Raw genomic sequence first — 16,449 nt, forward strand, 5'->3', positions numbered from 1 at the left:
ACCACTGATGAGAACCTTAAAGTATCTCCGCCTCTTTAGGAATGAGGTGGATTAGCGGCTTTCTCTGCATGGTTCCTTCTAACAGCCAAGATTCTAGGCAGGAACTCTGAACTTAACTTCAGGGATTACAGAAAGAACCTCAATATGAGTTCTTGGATTCTGAAATAAGGAGGATGGAGATTGAACACAAGGATTGCAGCACTTTCATAACTCACTAATGTCCTCTCACCAGAAAGATCCACATAGTTCATCACGAACAGCCAATGATCAAAAGACAAGAGCTCCGCCTAACGTTCAAATCCTGGATTCTCAAGGCCTACTTGTATTTTGTGCCATTCCTAGAAAGAGAACTCAAGGGCTGGATAGTGTCCTTGAACTTTTTTTGTTCAAGCCTAATGCTTTACTACTTGAGCCACAGCTCCACTTTTGGCTTTTTCGTGGTTAATTGGAGAAAAGATTCTGATGGACTTTCCTGCCCTGGCTGGAATTTTTGTTTTTCTTTATTATTATAAAGGTGATGCTGGTTTTGAACTTGGATCCTAGATCTCAGCTACCTGAGCAGCTAGGATTACAGGCATGAGCCACACCACCCAGCAATACTTTATTTCATTTGTAAAACTCAATCATGGTCAAGGATTAAATGAAGATAATACTTATAAGTATTACATAACAGTAACAGGCTGAGAACAAGAGAATTGTGGTTCAGGGCCAGCCTCAACCCTTCTCCAGGATGGATGCCTGTGCCATGATGGATTCCTCTTTTCCCTTCCACAAAGCTTGAGGGATGGCACTCCTGCATTTGGAAAGCAGCACCTAGCTTCCTTCTCGCTGTTCTATAGGATAGTGAGGCTGTTAAGAGACCTAACATGCAGAAGGAACAGCATGTAGTAGACACTCAATTAACAGTTAGTGTAAATGAATGACATGCAGCAGAGAACAGAATTCAAGTTCTACTTCCCAGGTAGGCTGTTTTCTACCAATAAACGGTCTCAAAGAAAATGATACCACTTGAGGGGCCGGGAGTTTGGCCTAGTGGTTAAAGTGCTTGCCTAGCATGCACGAAGGCCCGGGTTCCATTCCTTGGTACCACATACATAGAAAAAAGCCGGAAGTGGTGCTGAGGCTCAAGTGGTAGAGCTCTAGCCTTGAGAAAGTCCAAGGACAGTGCTCAGACCCTGAGCTCAAGCCCAGGACTGGCAAAAAAAAAAAAAAAGAAAAAGAAAATGATACCACTTGAGACCAGGAGTGTGGCCTAGTGGTAGAGTGCTTGCCTAGCATGCATGAAGCCCTTGGTTTGATTCCTCGGTACCACATAAACAAAGCCAGAAATGGTGCTGTGACTCAAGTGGTAGAATGCTAGCCTTGAGTAAATGAAGCTCGAGTGCACAGGCCCTGAGTTCAAGACCCAGGACTGGCAAAAAGAAGAAGAAAAAAAAGCCTAACAAAGGTGGCCAGCAAAAACTTCGCCCACAACTAAAATGGCCTTTGCTCTGATGTGGCCAGCAGAGAAATTACGATTAGTGCTGGCAAGGTCAATGTTAAGATTCTGCCTTAAGTGAGAAATTAATCCTGTTTTCCCAGCTGTACAATGTGGAATAATCTCCAAGCTCTACCTCCATGTCTGGGGAAATAGAAGAGTAAATCAGTAAGCTGGGCATTGGTGACATATCTACAATCCTTGCGACTCAGGAAGCTGATATCTAAGGATTCTGGTTGTAGGTCACCAGGAAAGACGGAGAATTCTTTATCTCCAGTTAACCACCAAAAACTGGAAGTGGAGCTGTGGCTCAAATGGTAGAGCACTAGCCTTGAGCACCAAAATCTGAAAGGTAATCCCCACGCCCTGAGTTCAAGCCCCAGGACCTGCACACAGACACACACACACACACACACAGCTGGAAAGCACTGAACTGTCCCACAGTCCATGCACTCGTGGGGCTTTCCACAGTGTGAATTGGATAATGCGTGCTCAGGTGTGCATACTTTCAGAAGGCTTTTTCCCACTACTTTTAGACAGCTTTTCACCGGTGTGAGTTCTGTGACGTTTAGGAAAGGATGAGTTGTGAGCAAAGGCATTCACACATCATTCATACTTAAGAGGGCTTCTCCCACGTGTCACTTGTCTGGTGCTGACACAAATGCTCTAAATAAAGGCTTTTCCACACTAACTGTGTTTGTAGGGCTTCTGCAAGTGGGATTTGCTGTGCAAAAACTTTGCCATGAGCCAGGCGCAATGGCTCACACCTGTAATCTTAGCTACTCAGGAGGCTGAGATCTGAGGATCAGGGTTCAAAGCCAACCCAGGCACAAAAGGACCCGAGACTCTATCTCTAATTAACCTCTAGAAAATAGAGTTCAAGCCCCACAACCAAAAAATAAAATTCTCAGCCAGGTATGGTGGGACAGATGTCTAATCCATGCTATTTGGAAAGCAGTGGAAATTATAATCCAATAGGCTGGCCAAAGGCAAAAGCTCAATACCCAATAAATAAATAGATGTTTGGCCTAGTGGTCAAGTGCTTGCCTAGCATGCATGAAGACCCCGGTTTAATTCCTGGAAACCACATACAGGACAATACCCAGGTCCAGAGTTTAAACCCCACCAAAAACACTAGCTAACCAGGCATATGGCTCAAAAGATAAAGCACCAGCTTAGCATGCTGGGAAGTCAAAAAGCTTTGAGTTCAAACCCTAGTAATATCCGCACCCTACCCCCCCAAAAAAGTAAAGATATAAAACACTAAGGCTTTGTTTTGTTTTTGTCAGTCATGGAGCTTGGAACTCCAGGCCTGGTCTCGAGCGAGTCTACCACACTGAGCCACAGCTCCATTTCTGATAGTTCAGTGGGGTTTTTTTCCTCCCCAGCCCTGGAGCTTGAACTCAGGGCCTGGGCACTGTACTTGAACACTTGCTCAAGGCTAGCCCTTTATCATTTGAGCCACAGCACCACTTCTTGCTTTTTCTAACTCTGACCCATTTCCACATGTAGTCACCTCTTATCTGACACCCCTCCATTGCTCCACCACTATCTCCTCCATGCAGAATGTTGGGCTGGGCCCTGGAATTCGCAGTGCAGAGACAGGGGTGGGGGCATGGGCACACACACGGGTGAGTGCCCCTGGATTGAAGGCTGGAGGAGGTCCCATCCTATGGCTCTGCATGCTCTTGGTAAGGTTCCAGGGTCCCTGTGGTGCCTCAGAAATCAATGGTATTCCAGGGCTTGTACCCCAGGAACACCATTGCAGCCTGTTTGTATCACAGAGGTATTTTCTGTGTATGTGGTACTGAGGAATGGAACCCAGGGCTTCAAGGTAAGCCAAGCACTCTACGGCTAAGACGCCTTCCCAGCACAAGCCTTTGTGTTTAGTACAAGGTAAAATCAAAAGTAACCCAAAACTATAGTAAAAAGCAAACAGCTGTTCCCCAGAAGAAATATAAACACAGGGCTGAGTTTGGCCTAGTGGTAGAGTGCTTGCCTAGCATGCACAAAGACTGGGGTTCAATTCCTCGGTACCATATACATAGAAAAAAGCCAAAAGTGGTGCTGTGACTCAAGTGGCAGAGTTCTAGCCTTGAGGAAACCCAAGGACAGTGCTCAGGCCCTGAGTTCAATATATATATATTCAAAGCCAGCCCAGGCACCCCAAAAGAAAGATAAACACAGGAAACTGCAGTGAACAATATTCAAAGAGTCATCATTAGTGTTCATGCCATTTATTTTCACCTTTTAGGCAAACCAGAAAACAAATCATAGAACAATTATAGAATAGCAGTTTAAAAAATTATCAGACTTAGTGTCAGAGGAGGGGAGGAGAAGAGAAGGAATCATATTTAACAGTTTACTAAATAGTGAACTGAGATACTGTTCACAGTTAAGTATGTAAATAAATAATTTAATAGATTATAAAAATCTTGCTCCTTATAGAAAATATGGAAATTACTATTAAATTAAAAAAGTTTAGCTGGGCGCTGGCGGCTCACACCTATAATCCTAGCTACTCAGGAAGTTGAAATCCAAGGATCAAAGCTAGTTAGGACAGAAAAGTCCCTCTGAGACCCTTATCTTCAATTAACTACTCAAATTGGAAGTGGCACTGTGGCTCAAAGTGGGTAGCATTAGTCTTATCAAAAGAGCTCAGGGACAGTTCCCAGGCCCTGAGTTCAAACCCAACAACCAAAAGAACACATGTAATTACCCATATTCTGTTATCCAGAGTACCTTCAAATCTAAGGTCTAGGTAGCTGTGAATAAGTCAATTCACCATTTACAACATCTCATTTTTTAACATCTCATATTTGAGTCCAATGTTACCCTATGTGACATGCAAATTATACTCCATATAATTTTGAAGCCAAATTTTACTTTAAATGCAACCATATGTGCAAATTGTACTACATATATAATATAGAAGCCAGATTTTAAAAAAATAAAGGAAAACTGGATATACATTATGGTTTTATACCTCTGAAAAGACTTCTGGAGTCTGCAATTTTGGCCTAGTGGTAGAGTGCTTGTCTAGCGTCCATGAAGACCCAGGTTCGATTCCTCAGTACCACATACATAGAAAAAGCCGGAAGTGGTGCTGTGGCTCAAGTCGTAGTGCACTAACCTTGAGAAAGCCCAAGGCCAGTGCTCAGGCCCTGAGTTCAAGCCCCAGGACTGGCAAGAAAAAGACTTCACAATGCCCTTGACCACTAGAGTTGAAGTTCCACCAGTTGAGTCTTGAATCCAATCTTGAAGGAAACAGTTACGTAAATAGGAGCAGAGAGTGGGATCTAGGTGGGGAGGTTTTCCAGGCACTGAAGCAGGAAGTAAACACAAGGCACAGAGATGAGCAGGGGGTACCTCTAGACTGTAGCAGGAGAGTGAGAATGAAGTTGGAGGACTGACCAATGAGAGATTACCACTGTATCTCACTGGCCAATGAGAAAAGGAAGAGCTGTGTAGATTGTGGGAAATTTTCTGACAGTTTTCCCAAAGATAGGCAAGGGTGAGGTTAATAGAACGTTTGTTCTGGCACTCCAGGACCTAGACTATTTACCACATGGAATGGGCACTTCTTTTCGTAGTGAGGGGTGGCGCAGAAACAGTCTAATCTGAGGATCTCAAGTGGCAGTGAAAGGAAGAAAAGCAATCTTTTGTCTTTTATTATGTTGTGCCAGCCCTAGGGTTTGAACTCAGGTCCTCGGTGTCAATTGCTTATGAGCCCTGTGGCCTCCCTTCAATTACCCCACTTTGGTTTTCTATGACTGTAATGGCTCCTAACTTTGGCTATGTATTGCAATGCCCTCCAGAATTGTTTCTAAGTCCTGAGGCTTGGACATGGAAATGCTTTAAAAATCCCCTTGGTGGTTAGATTCTGGGGGTTGACACCTATAATCCTAGCTACTCAGGATGCTACGATCTCAGGATTGAGGCTCAAAGCCAGCTTAGGCAGGAAAAGTGTGCAAGACTCTCACATCCAATAAACTACTCAAAAAAAAAAAAAAAAAGCCAGAAGTGGAGCTGTGGCTCAAATGGTTCAGTGCCAATCTTGATTTTAAAAAGAAAAGAAAAGCTGGGTGCTGGCGGGTCTTCTTTCATCCAAACTACTCAGGAGGCTGAGATCTAAGGACTGCAGTTCAAAGTCAGACCAGGCAAGAAAGTCTGTGAGACTCTTATGTCCAATAAGCTACTCAAAAAATGCCAGAGGTAGGATTGTGACTCAAAATGGTGGAAGGCTAGTGTTGAGTACAAAGAGGCTCAAGGACAATACTCAGGCACTGAGTTCAAGCCCCGGTCCTGGCACAAAAGCAAACAAAGGAAGAGAAAGTGGTCTGGGTGGATTGCCAGTGGAGAGCCCCTGGTCATGTCTCTAAGGAAGTTTATTTTTTTAGTTGTTTTTTGTTGTTATTGTTCAGTCATGGGGCCTTAACCAGGGCCTGGGCATTGTCCCTGGGCTCTTCAGCTCAAGGCTACCACCCCATCCCTAAGGCCACAGTGCCACCTCTGGGTTTCTCGTAGTTAACTGGAGATAAGAGTCTCACGGACTTTACTGCCTGGGCTGGCTTTGAACTGGGATCTTCAGATCTCAGCATCCTGAGTAGTGAGGATTACAGGTGTGGAGCCACCGCTCGCAGCTAGGAAGTTTATTTTTGCCTCCTTTATCCAGGGATAGTAGTTACATGGCACCCAGAAAGAAATGTGATGGTGATTAGGGGGCGAGGTCTCGATGGTAGCAAATCAAAGGTGACTGGTATGTGGTAACATCTTCATTAATCCTAAAGCACTAGATCGAACAGAGTAGGCAGAAGTCAGTACAGAATTGTCAAGGGGGGTCCCCAAAGGTTTACAAAAACCAAAGTGCTAAAGGGCATGGCTCAAGCGCTAAGAGTGCTTTTCTAGCATGAGAAGAGTCGTTGAGATCAATCTCCAGTGTCACAAAAAGGGATAGGAGACGAGAAAACTTACCTTTTGCTCAGACAATTGTTTTAAAAACGAAATGAGGGGCCAGGAATGTGCCTTAGTGGTAGAGTGCTTGCCTAGCATGGACCAAGACCCAGGTTTGATTCCTTGGTACCACACACATAGAGAAAGCCAGAAGTGGCACTGTAGCTCAAGTGGTAGAATACTTGGCTTGAGCAAAAAAAAGCTCAGGGCCAGCGGCCAGGGGTTTGACCTAGTGGTGAAGTGCTTGCCTAGCAATGCACAAAGACCTGGGTTCAATTCCTTAGTTCCATATACATAGAATAAAGCCAGAGGTGGTGCTGAGGCTCAAGTGGTAGAACTCTAGCTTTTAGAAAGCCCAAGAACAGTGCTCAGGCCCTGAGTTCAAGCCTCGGAATTGCAGGACAAAAAAAAAAAAAGCTCAGGATAGTGTCCAGGCTGAGTTCAAGTTAGGCCAAACAAACACTGGAGGCTCACATCTGTAATCCTAGCTACACAGGAAGCTGAGACTTGAGGACTCAAGTTTGAAGCCAGCGCCGGTAGGAAAGTTTTCAAGACTCCTACATTACTACTAAGCTACAAAAAAAGCTGGAAGTAAAGCTGTGATTCAAGCGGTACAGCGTTAACTTCAAGGAAAAGAAGCTCCAGGATAGTCCCGAGTTCAAGCCCTAAGACCAGCAAACAAACAAACAAAAAGGTAAATATTCCCCCCTTTTCCCAAATAGGCTTATTAGCCTGGGCGCTGTCCCTGAGATTTTTAGCTCAAGGTTGTTAACCTGCTCCTTAAGCCACAGAGCCACTTCCAGTTTTCTAATGGTTCATGGAAGCTAAGAGTGTCACGGTCTTTAATGCCCGGGCTGGCTTTGAACCGTGATCCTCAGATCTCAGCCTCCTGAGTAGTTAGCCACAGGTGAGCCACTGCATCCAGCTATCCTCCCTTCTTAAAGACTAACTGGAAAGGACATGGATCATATTTCATGAAAGAGAATGGCATAAGTGTTTCATGATGTGGAAGGAGGAGGAGACCAGGCTAGGTCAAATGGCCAGATGTCCTTCTAGTACTTCCCTCGCTATGTCCCAAGATGGGTCCTGTGGTGTCGCATGAGGTGGGAGTTGGAAATAAAGGCGGCGCCACATCTGGCACACTCATAGGGTTTCTCGCCGGTGTGGGTTCGCTGGTGCACCGTGAGGCTGGATCTCTGCCGGAAGGCCTTGCCACACTCATGGCACGTGTACGGCTTCTCGCCGTTGTGGATGCGCTGGTGGATGAGCAGGTAGGAGCTGCAGGTGAAAGCTTTTCCACACTCACTGCACACGTAGGGGAGATCCCCACTGTGGATTCTCTGATGGACGATGAGGCAGGACAGTTGGCTGAAGGCTTTGCCACATTCGCTGCAATCGTACGGCTTCTCGGCGGTGTGAATCCTCTGGTGCACAATCAGGTGGGAGAAACAGCTGAAGGCTTTGCCACACTCCTTGCACTCGTAGGGCTTCTCGCCTGTGTGGCTTCGCTGGTGCACGATCAGGTTGGCGCTCTGTGTGAAGGCTTTGCCACAGTCGTGACAGGCGAAGGGCTTTTCCCCGGTGTGGATACGCTGGTGGACGATAAGGTTGGAGCTTCTGGTGAAGGTTTTGCCACACTCGTTGCACTCATAACATTTCTCTGTGATGTGCACTTTTTGGTGGCGGGTGAGTTGGGAGCTGTAGCTGAAGGCTTTGTCACAGTCGCTGCACTTAAAGGTTTTCTCTAACGAGTGGATTTTCTGATGCACGGTTAGATTTGAGCTCTGCGTGAAGGCTTTGCCACACTTGGCACACACGTAGGGCTTTTGGCCCGTGTGAATTCTCTGATGCACCACCAGGTTGGCGCTCTGAATGAAGGCTTTGCCACACTCATGACATTCAAAGGGTTTCTCTCCCGTGTGGATTCTCTGGTGCACAACGAGATTAGCACTCTGGCTGAAGCTTTTGCCACACACACCACAGGAGAAAGGCTTTAATCCGGGCTGGATTTTTTTATTTTTCACAGGGCCAGAACTAAGGCTATACTTCCTCTTTGAGGTCTTACGTTTCTGGCCTTCTTCCTCTTGAAAGCTTCCAGAAAAGTGATAGTCTTGTATGATTACTTTCCGGAAATCTTTCTTCTCCCTCTTTCTTCTCTGTTTTGGTAGCATGGTTTCTTTTCCCCAGATTTCTCCTAACTCAGGTTCCTGAGGGCCAGCTTTCTGGTTTCTTCCTGGTACTGGGGAGTGTTTTTCAGCTTCAGGATATGGCTCCGGTTTTGGAATGAGTAATTGTAGGCCCTTGGTTTCAGCATCTGAATCAAGGAACAGAAAACACAAGTGTGATTAGATGGACACAGGGAAGTTTACTCATCTGCTTGAAAGAATGATATTGAATCATTTGTAAAGACACAGAAGGATCTGGAAAAAATTATGTTCAGCGAAGGAAATTAGGCCCACAGAGAAAAAGGTTGCATATTTTCTCTCATAGATGGAAGTTAGAATTAGCATATGAATAGGTAAATAAAAGACTTGACATGCTACGCCAATACATAACTGTCTTTACTGAAATACAGAAGTCAAAACAGCCTTTCCTAAGAAAGGCTAAACTATAGTTCAACAAAATCAACACCAGGGAACGAGTACCAGAAAGGATTAGAGTGGGGTCAAAGGAGAGGAATACATGAATGAAGACAAAAAGCGGAGAGAATAAAGTCAAGAACACAATGTACATTCTAGAAAATCAACAAAGTCCTTGAGACTTTCATGACTCTCTTATCTCCAATTAACAGGCAGAAAACCACACACAGACAGCTCTTACTTTTTTTTTTGGGGGGGGGGGGGTTTCAGTCCTGACCTTATTGAATTCTCGTATAACCTGCTCCTCAATGTCAGAAATGTAAGAACATCAAAACACTCTTAAAGCCAGGTGCCAGTGGCTCACTTCTGTAATCCTGGCTATTCAGAAGGCTGAGATCTGAGGACTGTGGTTCAAAGCTTGTACAGTAAGGACCATGAGACTCTGATCTCCAGCGAACCACCAGAAAACCAGAAGTGGTTCTGTGGCTCAAAATGGTAGAGCGCTAGCCTTGAGCTGAAGAGCTCAGGGACAGCACCCAGTCCCTGAGTTCAAGTCCCACAACTGACCAAAAAAAAAAAAAAAAGCTCAGGGATAGCAGTCAGGCCCTGTGTTCAAGCCCCATGGCTAACAAAATAACAAAAGGACTAGATGGCTGGCTCAAGGGGTAGGATATTTACCCAGTCAGCACAAGGCCCCATCATAACACACACACACACACACACACACACACACACACACACACACACACACACACACACACACACACACACACGGTCCATGCTTACCCACACTCTCAGAAAAAGACTAAGGAACCCTGGGGTTAGCTGCTGAAACAGGAAATTGACCTTACCTAGAGAAGTCAGTCTCCTTTGAGACTCCAGGAGCTCATTCTTGGCCACATTCCCTGACAATGAGCAACTGCCAGGAGTCTCCTGAGTTGTTTTGAGGACAACTGCCATGTCCCAGAACGTCTTCTGAACCTAGACGCAAGCAAGGAAAGCTAGTTTACAACGGGGGGGGGGGGGGGGGGTGTGTGAATGTGATGACAGGATTGAGACTGAGCCTATTTGACCCCGACATCTACAAAACAATAAATAAATGGAAGCTGGGTGCTGGTGGCTCACGCCTGTCTGTCATCCTAGCTACTCGGGTGGCTGAGATCTTCAGGATCACGGTTCAAAGCCAGCCAGGGCGCTAAAGTCCGTGAGACTCATCTCCAGTGAACCACCAGAAAACCAGAAGTGGTGCTGTGGCTCAAGGGGTAGAGCGCTAGCCTTGAGATGAAGAGCTCAGCGACAGCGCCCAGGCCTAGAGTTCAAGGCCCGTGACCAACAATAAATACATAAATAAATAAATGGAACAGGAAGCCGGAATCTATCACACCCTAGCCCCTATGAGGAGCTGGGCAGAGAAATGAGGCTGCCATTTTTAATTTGCCTCCAGTGGGTATCAGAGGAAAAAAAGCACATGGCTCTTGCCTATAATCCTAGCAACTCAGGAGGCTGAGATCTGAGGATTGAGGTTAGAGGCCAACCCAGGCCACAGACTCCAATTAATCATCTATGAGATGGCTATTAACCATCCAGAGCTGTGGCTTGAGTGGTAGAACACTAGCCTTGAGTACTAAAGCTCAAGGCCAGCCAGGTGCTGGTGGTTCAGGTCTGACACCTGAGCTACTTAAGAAGTGAGATGTGAAGACCATGGTTCAAAGCCAGCCTAGGCAGGAAAGTCTTATCTCCAACACACCACAGGAAAACCAAAAGTGGGAGTGTGGCCTAGTTGTAGAGTGCTTGCCTAGCATGCACAAAGCTCTTGGTTTGATTCCTCAGTACCACATACACAGAAAACGCCAGAAATGGTGCTGTGGCTCAAGTGGTAAGGCGCTAGGCTTGAGAAAGCCCAAGGACAGTGCTCAGGCCCTGAGTTCAAACCCTAGGACTGGCCAACAAAAAAATACTCTTGGCTAGAAAACAAGATGGTAGATCCTCCTGGAAGTGACGTACTTCAAAAGTCCCTCCTCCCTCTTTCCTCTCAGGCCATCACTTACCTTTTGCTCCTCTGATAGATCCATGTCTGTCTGGGAGACAGCCCCAGGAACCCAGACATGTCTGCTGACTGTCTGACTTAGGATATTTTCAGCGTCTTCCTCTTCCTTTTTCACCTTCACTGGACTCCAAGGTGCTAGAGCCATGAGGGCGCTCAAGTCTGTGATTACCTCTGCTTTCTGCCGGTGAGGGCCAACAGCTAAGGGAAGCCTGGCACAAGTCAAGCCCCATTTAATCTTCACTTTCAAAAGCCTCTTCTCCAGTTTCTTCCAGGGGCCAATAGGAATCTTATCTATTAAAAGACCAGAAATGGGAGTTTGGCCTAGTGGTAGAGTGCTTGCCTAGCATCCATGAAGCCTTGGATTTGATTCATCCAAACCACCACATAGAAAAAGTTGAAAAGTGGTACTGTGGCTCAAATGGTAGAGGGAGGGCTAGTATTGAGAAAATGCCCAGGCCCTGAGTTCAAGCCCAAGAACTTGCAGAGAGGGAGGGAAAACAGGGAGGGAGGGAGGAAAGAAGAGTGATGATGAATTGTACAATTCTTTTTTTTTTTCTTTTGGTTGGTTGTGGAGCTTGAACTCAGAACCAGGGAGCTGTCCCTGAGACACTGTGCTCAAGGCTAGCACTCTAACCACAGCCCCACTTCTGGTTTTTGAGTGATTAAATGGAAATAAAGATGGAAATAATCTTGCGGGGACTTTTCTACGTGGGCTGACCTCACACCATAATCCTCAGATATCAGCCTCCTGAGTAGCCAGGATAATGGGGTTGAGTAACAACGCCTGGCTGGAATGTACCACTAAAAATCCTTTTCTTAAGGAAAACCTCAAATTGTAGCGATCATAATTTAAATTTTATTAAAAAGGTGATGTATACCAGGGTTACAGTTACAGTTGCAGTGAGTAGATTACATCTTGAACATTTTTATCCCTTCCCATCTTTTCCCCCCACTTTCCCTACCCCAACCCACTCCCCCCCTTTTTTTCTTTTTTTTTGGCCAATCCTGGGGCTTGAACTCAGGGCCTAAGCACTGTCCTTGGGCTAAAGGCTAGAGCTCTACCACTTGAGCCACAGCACCCCTTCCGGTTTGTTCGATTTATGTGGTACTGAGGAATCAAACCCAAATGTCGGGGTCCTTCGTCCCCGGTCCCCTCTACTAGTAGGGGGGTGGGGAAAAACACACCCTGACCAGGCCAAGCCGTGAGAGGAAGGGGCCCAATGTCCTCCTGCACCCAGCCTTCTTACCCCGGAGCACGAACAGAGATGTTATGCAGCTTCATCAAGGCAGGAAGAGCTCTCTCTCTCTTTATTCCCTAAATCCCTCCTCCTCATATCGGGTGAGGGAACCTATCAGTTTACAAGATGGACAGGACAAAGAGATCCACGTGTTTTAGCCTCAGCAGAAAGTTGTTAGACATGGCGTTACTCGGCCCCCAGCACCCAAATCTTCATGCATAGCAAGCACCCTACCACTAGGGCAAACTCCTGGCCCTTTAAAATATTCTTTTTTTTTTTTTTTTGCCAGTCCTGGGCTTAAGCTCAGGGTCTGAGCACTGTCCTTGGCTTTTTCTCAAGGCTAGAGCTCTACCACTTGAGTCTCAACACCACTTCTGGCTTCTTCTAAGTATGTGGTACCAAGGAATCGAACCTGGGTCTTCGTGCATGCTATGCAAGCACTCTTCCACTAGGTCAAACTCCCGGCCCCCTTTAAAATATTCTTACGTGATGTACATAGGAATGACAGTTTCACAAGTCAGGTAATGAATACAAAAATATTTTTATTTATTTTATTAGTTGTAGGGCTTGAACTCTGGGTCTGGGTGATGTCCCTGAGCTCTTCAGCTCAAGTCTAGCTCTCTACCACGTGAGCCATAGTGCCACTTCTGGTTTTCTGGCAGTGAACTGGAGGTAAGAGTCTCATGGACTTTTTGTGCCTGGGTTAGCTCTGAATCAAGATGCTCAGATCTCAGCCTCCTGAGTAACTAGAATTACAGCCATGAGCCACTGGCACACGGCTAAAATTTATTTTTGTGGGGGAGGCCGGGAGTTTGGCCTAGTGGTAGAGTGCTTCCCAAGCATGCACAAAGACCCAGGTTCAATTCTTCGGTACCACATACATAGAAAAAAGCTGGAAATGGTGCTATGGCTCAAGTGGTAGAGATCTAGCCTTGAGAAAGCCCAAGGACAGAGCTTAGGCCCTGAGTTCAAGCCCAGGACGGGCAAAAAGATATATATATATATATATATAATATATATGGCTGGTAGTGGTGCTGTCCCTGACCTCTTTTGCTCAAGGCTAGTACTCTAACACTTTGAGCCACAGCACCACTTCTGGTTTTCTGATAGTTAATTGATGAATAGCAAAGGCTTTTCCTGCCTCGGCTGGCTTTAAACCATGATCCTCAGATCTCAACCTCCTGAGTAGCCAGGATTACAGATGTAAGCAACCAACACCTGGCAATGAGTACATTTCTTTTTGGACAGTGACACCCCTTGCTGTTAGGGTTTGGTTTTGTTGTTGTTGTTTTTAAGGGGGTTTTATAACACAAGGATTTCTTAGTATGGATACAAAAATACAAGAATGCCAAGGGGCCGGGAGTGTAGCCAAGTGGTACAGTGCTTGCCTAGCATGCACGAAGCCCTGGGTTCGATTCCTTGGTTACCACATACACAGAAAAAGTGTGAAGTGCAAGTTTTCTTGGGCACTGATCCAGTAGGCCTGTGATTCTAGCTCCTCAGAAGGCTGACATCTGAAGAGTCCTTCATCTTCCAATAGCAGCCAGGGCAGGAAAATTCTTGAGACCCTTTGATTTACAACAAATCAGAAACACACCAAGAAGGTGCCCGAGTGTGGCTCCAGTGGTGGAGCCCTCGGCTGTGTGGAAATGCTGGGGGGGGGCAGAACCCAGGTCCCGTGTTCAAGCCTTCAGGATTGGCACCACATATTAAAAATAAAAACAAGCCAGGCGCAGTGGCTCATGCCTGTCATCCTAGCTACTCAGGAGGCTCTGAGACTCATCTCCACTTAACCTCTAGAAAAAAAACAACAACAAAATGCAGGCAGTGGGGCTTGGCTCAAGGGTAGGGTGGTGGTAACCTTGACTTGAAGAGCTTGGGGGCAGTGCCCAGGCCCAGATTCAAGCCCCATGACCCACAAAAATAAAAGAATAAAGGCTCTCCACGCAGCCCTGTGGAATTGGCAATGTCACCAGACGTGTGCTTGGGATGTTTCCATAGACCTGGAGGGATTCGAACCCTCTCCCCAGGCCGTCCCCATCCCTCCAAGGCCGCTTCTCCCCTTTCCAGGCGCCATCGGGGGGGTGGGGTAGGCCAGGAGCCCCCACCACCACCTAGGCCAGGAGCCCCCCCCCTCAAATTCGTGGAAGGCACACCCAGGATGGCCCTCCTCCCTCCCCTGCCCTTCCCATCTCCATCCTCCCCCTCCTCCTCCCCCCCAATGGCCCAGCCCGCTCACCTGGATGCTCACCTGGATGCCCAGCCCCGGGGGTCGCAGGCAACCCTCCTCCTGCCAGCGGGAACAATGATCGGACAGGAAGTGGCTCTGGATTCAACTTCCGGTCCCATCATCCTGCCCCTCTAGGAAGCTGGGAGGTGCTGCTGCCTCTCCTCTCGATGGTATGTTCACTGGGTGGCATTGACTCTCCCCTGTCCTGGGCTGGGCTCAGAGGGGGGGATGGGGAGAGGATGGATGGAGTGGGGAGGGGGAAGAAAAAAACAAAATCAAGCTGGTGGCTCATCCTTATCATCCTAGCTTGATCTGAGGATCAAGGTTCTTGGGAAAACCTGGGCAAAAATAATAATGATTATATCGTATTATCTCATAATATATTATAATGACATAATAATCAAGTATACGTTATTACATATGTGCTAATAGAATTGTTATATAATATATAATTCTTACGTGATTATTATTCCATGAAACTTTGTCTCCAATACACCACCAAAAAAAAAAAAACAAAACAATTCATTGACTTGTGGTACAAGTGATGAGTAGTAAATAGCCTTGAGCAGAGAGAGAGAGAGATGGCGGGGAGAACAGAGAGGAAAGCTAAGGCTGGATATGTGGCTTAGTGGTAGGGTGCTTGCCTAGCATGCACAGAAGCCCATTTTGATTTAGATGTCAAATTTGTCTGTTTCCTCTTCCCATTAAAGAAATACCTTAGAGCACGGTACCCAGTCTTAGTCCTTTAAGTTGTTTTTTTTTTTGTTTTGTTGGTCGTGGGGCTTGAACTCTGGGCCTGGGCACTCTCCCTGAGGCTCTTCAGTTCAAGGCTAGCATCCTACCCCTTGAGTCACAGCACCACACCCACAGTTTTCTAGTGGTCTTTAGTGCCCAGGCTGGCTCTGAACCACAAACCTCAAATCTCAGTCTCCTGAGTAGCTAGGATGATAGGTGTGAGCCACCACACCCGGCTTCATTTTACTTTTTTTTTGTTATTTGGTTAAATGCTGATTTTCTCCATTGTTTATAGGAATATTCTTTTGTAAATATAAAGATTTTTTTTTTTTTTGTGGGTCATGGAGCTTGAACACTGGGCCTAGGCACAGTCCCTGAGCTCTTCAGCTCAAGGCTGCCACACTACCCTTAGGCCTGGGCGTTGGCCCTGAGTTCTTCAGCTCAAGAGTATCGCCCTACCACTAGGCCACATTCCCAGTCTTGGGTTGATTCTTAGCATAGATGTGAAACATTTCCATATTTGCTGATCCATAACCTTGTGAGGTAGGTATTTTCTATCCTGCACAACGAATGAGGAAATCTAAACTCCTAAAAAGTGATTTATACCTTTTTCTTTTGTGATGTTTCTGGGCAGAATCAGACTCATCTAGGTATTAAAACTTTAAGCCTTGGTCCAGGAGTTTGGTAGAGTGCTTGCCTAGCATGCACAAAGACACAGGTTAATTCCTCCATATCACATACATAGAAAAAGCTGGAAGTAGTGCTGTGGCTCAAGTGGTAGAGCTCTAGCCTTGAGAAAGCCCAAGGACAGTGCTCAGGCCCTGAGTTCAAGCCCAGGACTGGAAAAAACAAAAACAAAAACTTTATGCCTTGAGCCCTGTCAACTTTTTCCTCGCTTTGGAATACCTCCTAATCTAATGAAGAACCAGCCTTCAAGGAGACTCAGGGTTGTTGTAATAACATTTATTAATCAATCATCAAGAGGTATGTTAGAATATTATAACCAATATACTATCACATAGCCAGAAGATACAATCATGATAACACAGGTATTTGTAGTTCTCAAACACTGTAGGTCAAAATAAACCTACAAATGAGTAGTGGCTCACACTGGTAAGCCTAGCTTCTTAGGAGGCTTCTGATTTTCTAGTGATTAATTAAAGATAAGAGTCTCACGGACTTTAGTGCCT

At 46.1% G+C, this 16,449-nt stretch overlaps 1 protein-coding gene across 1 annotated transcript; it reads right to left on the reverse strand.

Annotated features, from left to right (window-relative positions):
* Positions 1-3,698: 3,698 nt before the first annotated feature.
* On the reverse strand, positions 3,699-14,623 carry Znf35 (zinc finger protein 35). Its single transcript, XM_090323118.1, has 4 exons — positions 14,546-14,623; positions 11,058-11,347; positions 9,861-9,990; positions 3,699-8,744 (listed from the first exon to the last, which is right to left on the reverse strand). Exons 2-4 carry the CDS (start codon positions 11,199-11,201, stop codon positions 7,498-7,500), a joined length of 1,521 nt encoding a protein of 506 aa, XP_090179244.1. The 5' UTR covers positions 11,202-11,347; positions 14,546-14,623; the 3' UTR covers positions 3,699-7,497.
* Positions 14,624-16,449: the final 1,826 nt, after the last annotated feature.

Source organism: Megascapheus bottae, chromosome 32 (assembly GCF_031878675.1).
Source record: "Megascapheus bottae isolate mThoBot1 chromosome 32, mThoBot2.hap1, whole genome shotgun sequence".
Classification (NCBI taxonomy): Eukaryota; Metazoa; Chordata; class Mammalia; order Rodentia; family Geomyidae; genus Megascapheus; species Megascapheus bottae.

Bases quoted from the DNA above. Each gene is read 5' to 3' on its own strand.
- Znf35 (XM_090323118.1), bottom strand. From the start codon at position 11,201: ATGGCTCTAGCACCTTGGAGTCCAGTGAAGGTGAAAAAGGAAGAGGAA. The intron at 9,991-11,057 runs GTAAGTGATGGC...GCTTGCGTCTAG, and splicing joins ATCTATCAGAGGAGCAAAAG to GTTCAGAAGACGTTCTGGGA. The intron at 8,745-9,860 runs GTAAGGTCAATT...TCCTTGATTCAG, and splicing joins AAGGAGACTGACTTCTCTAG to ATGCTGAAACCAAGGGCCTA.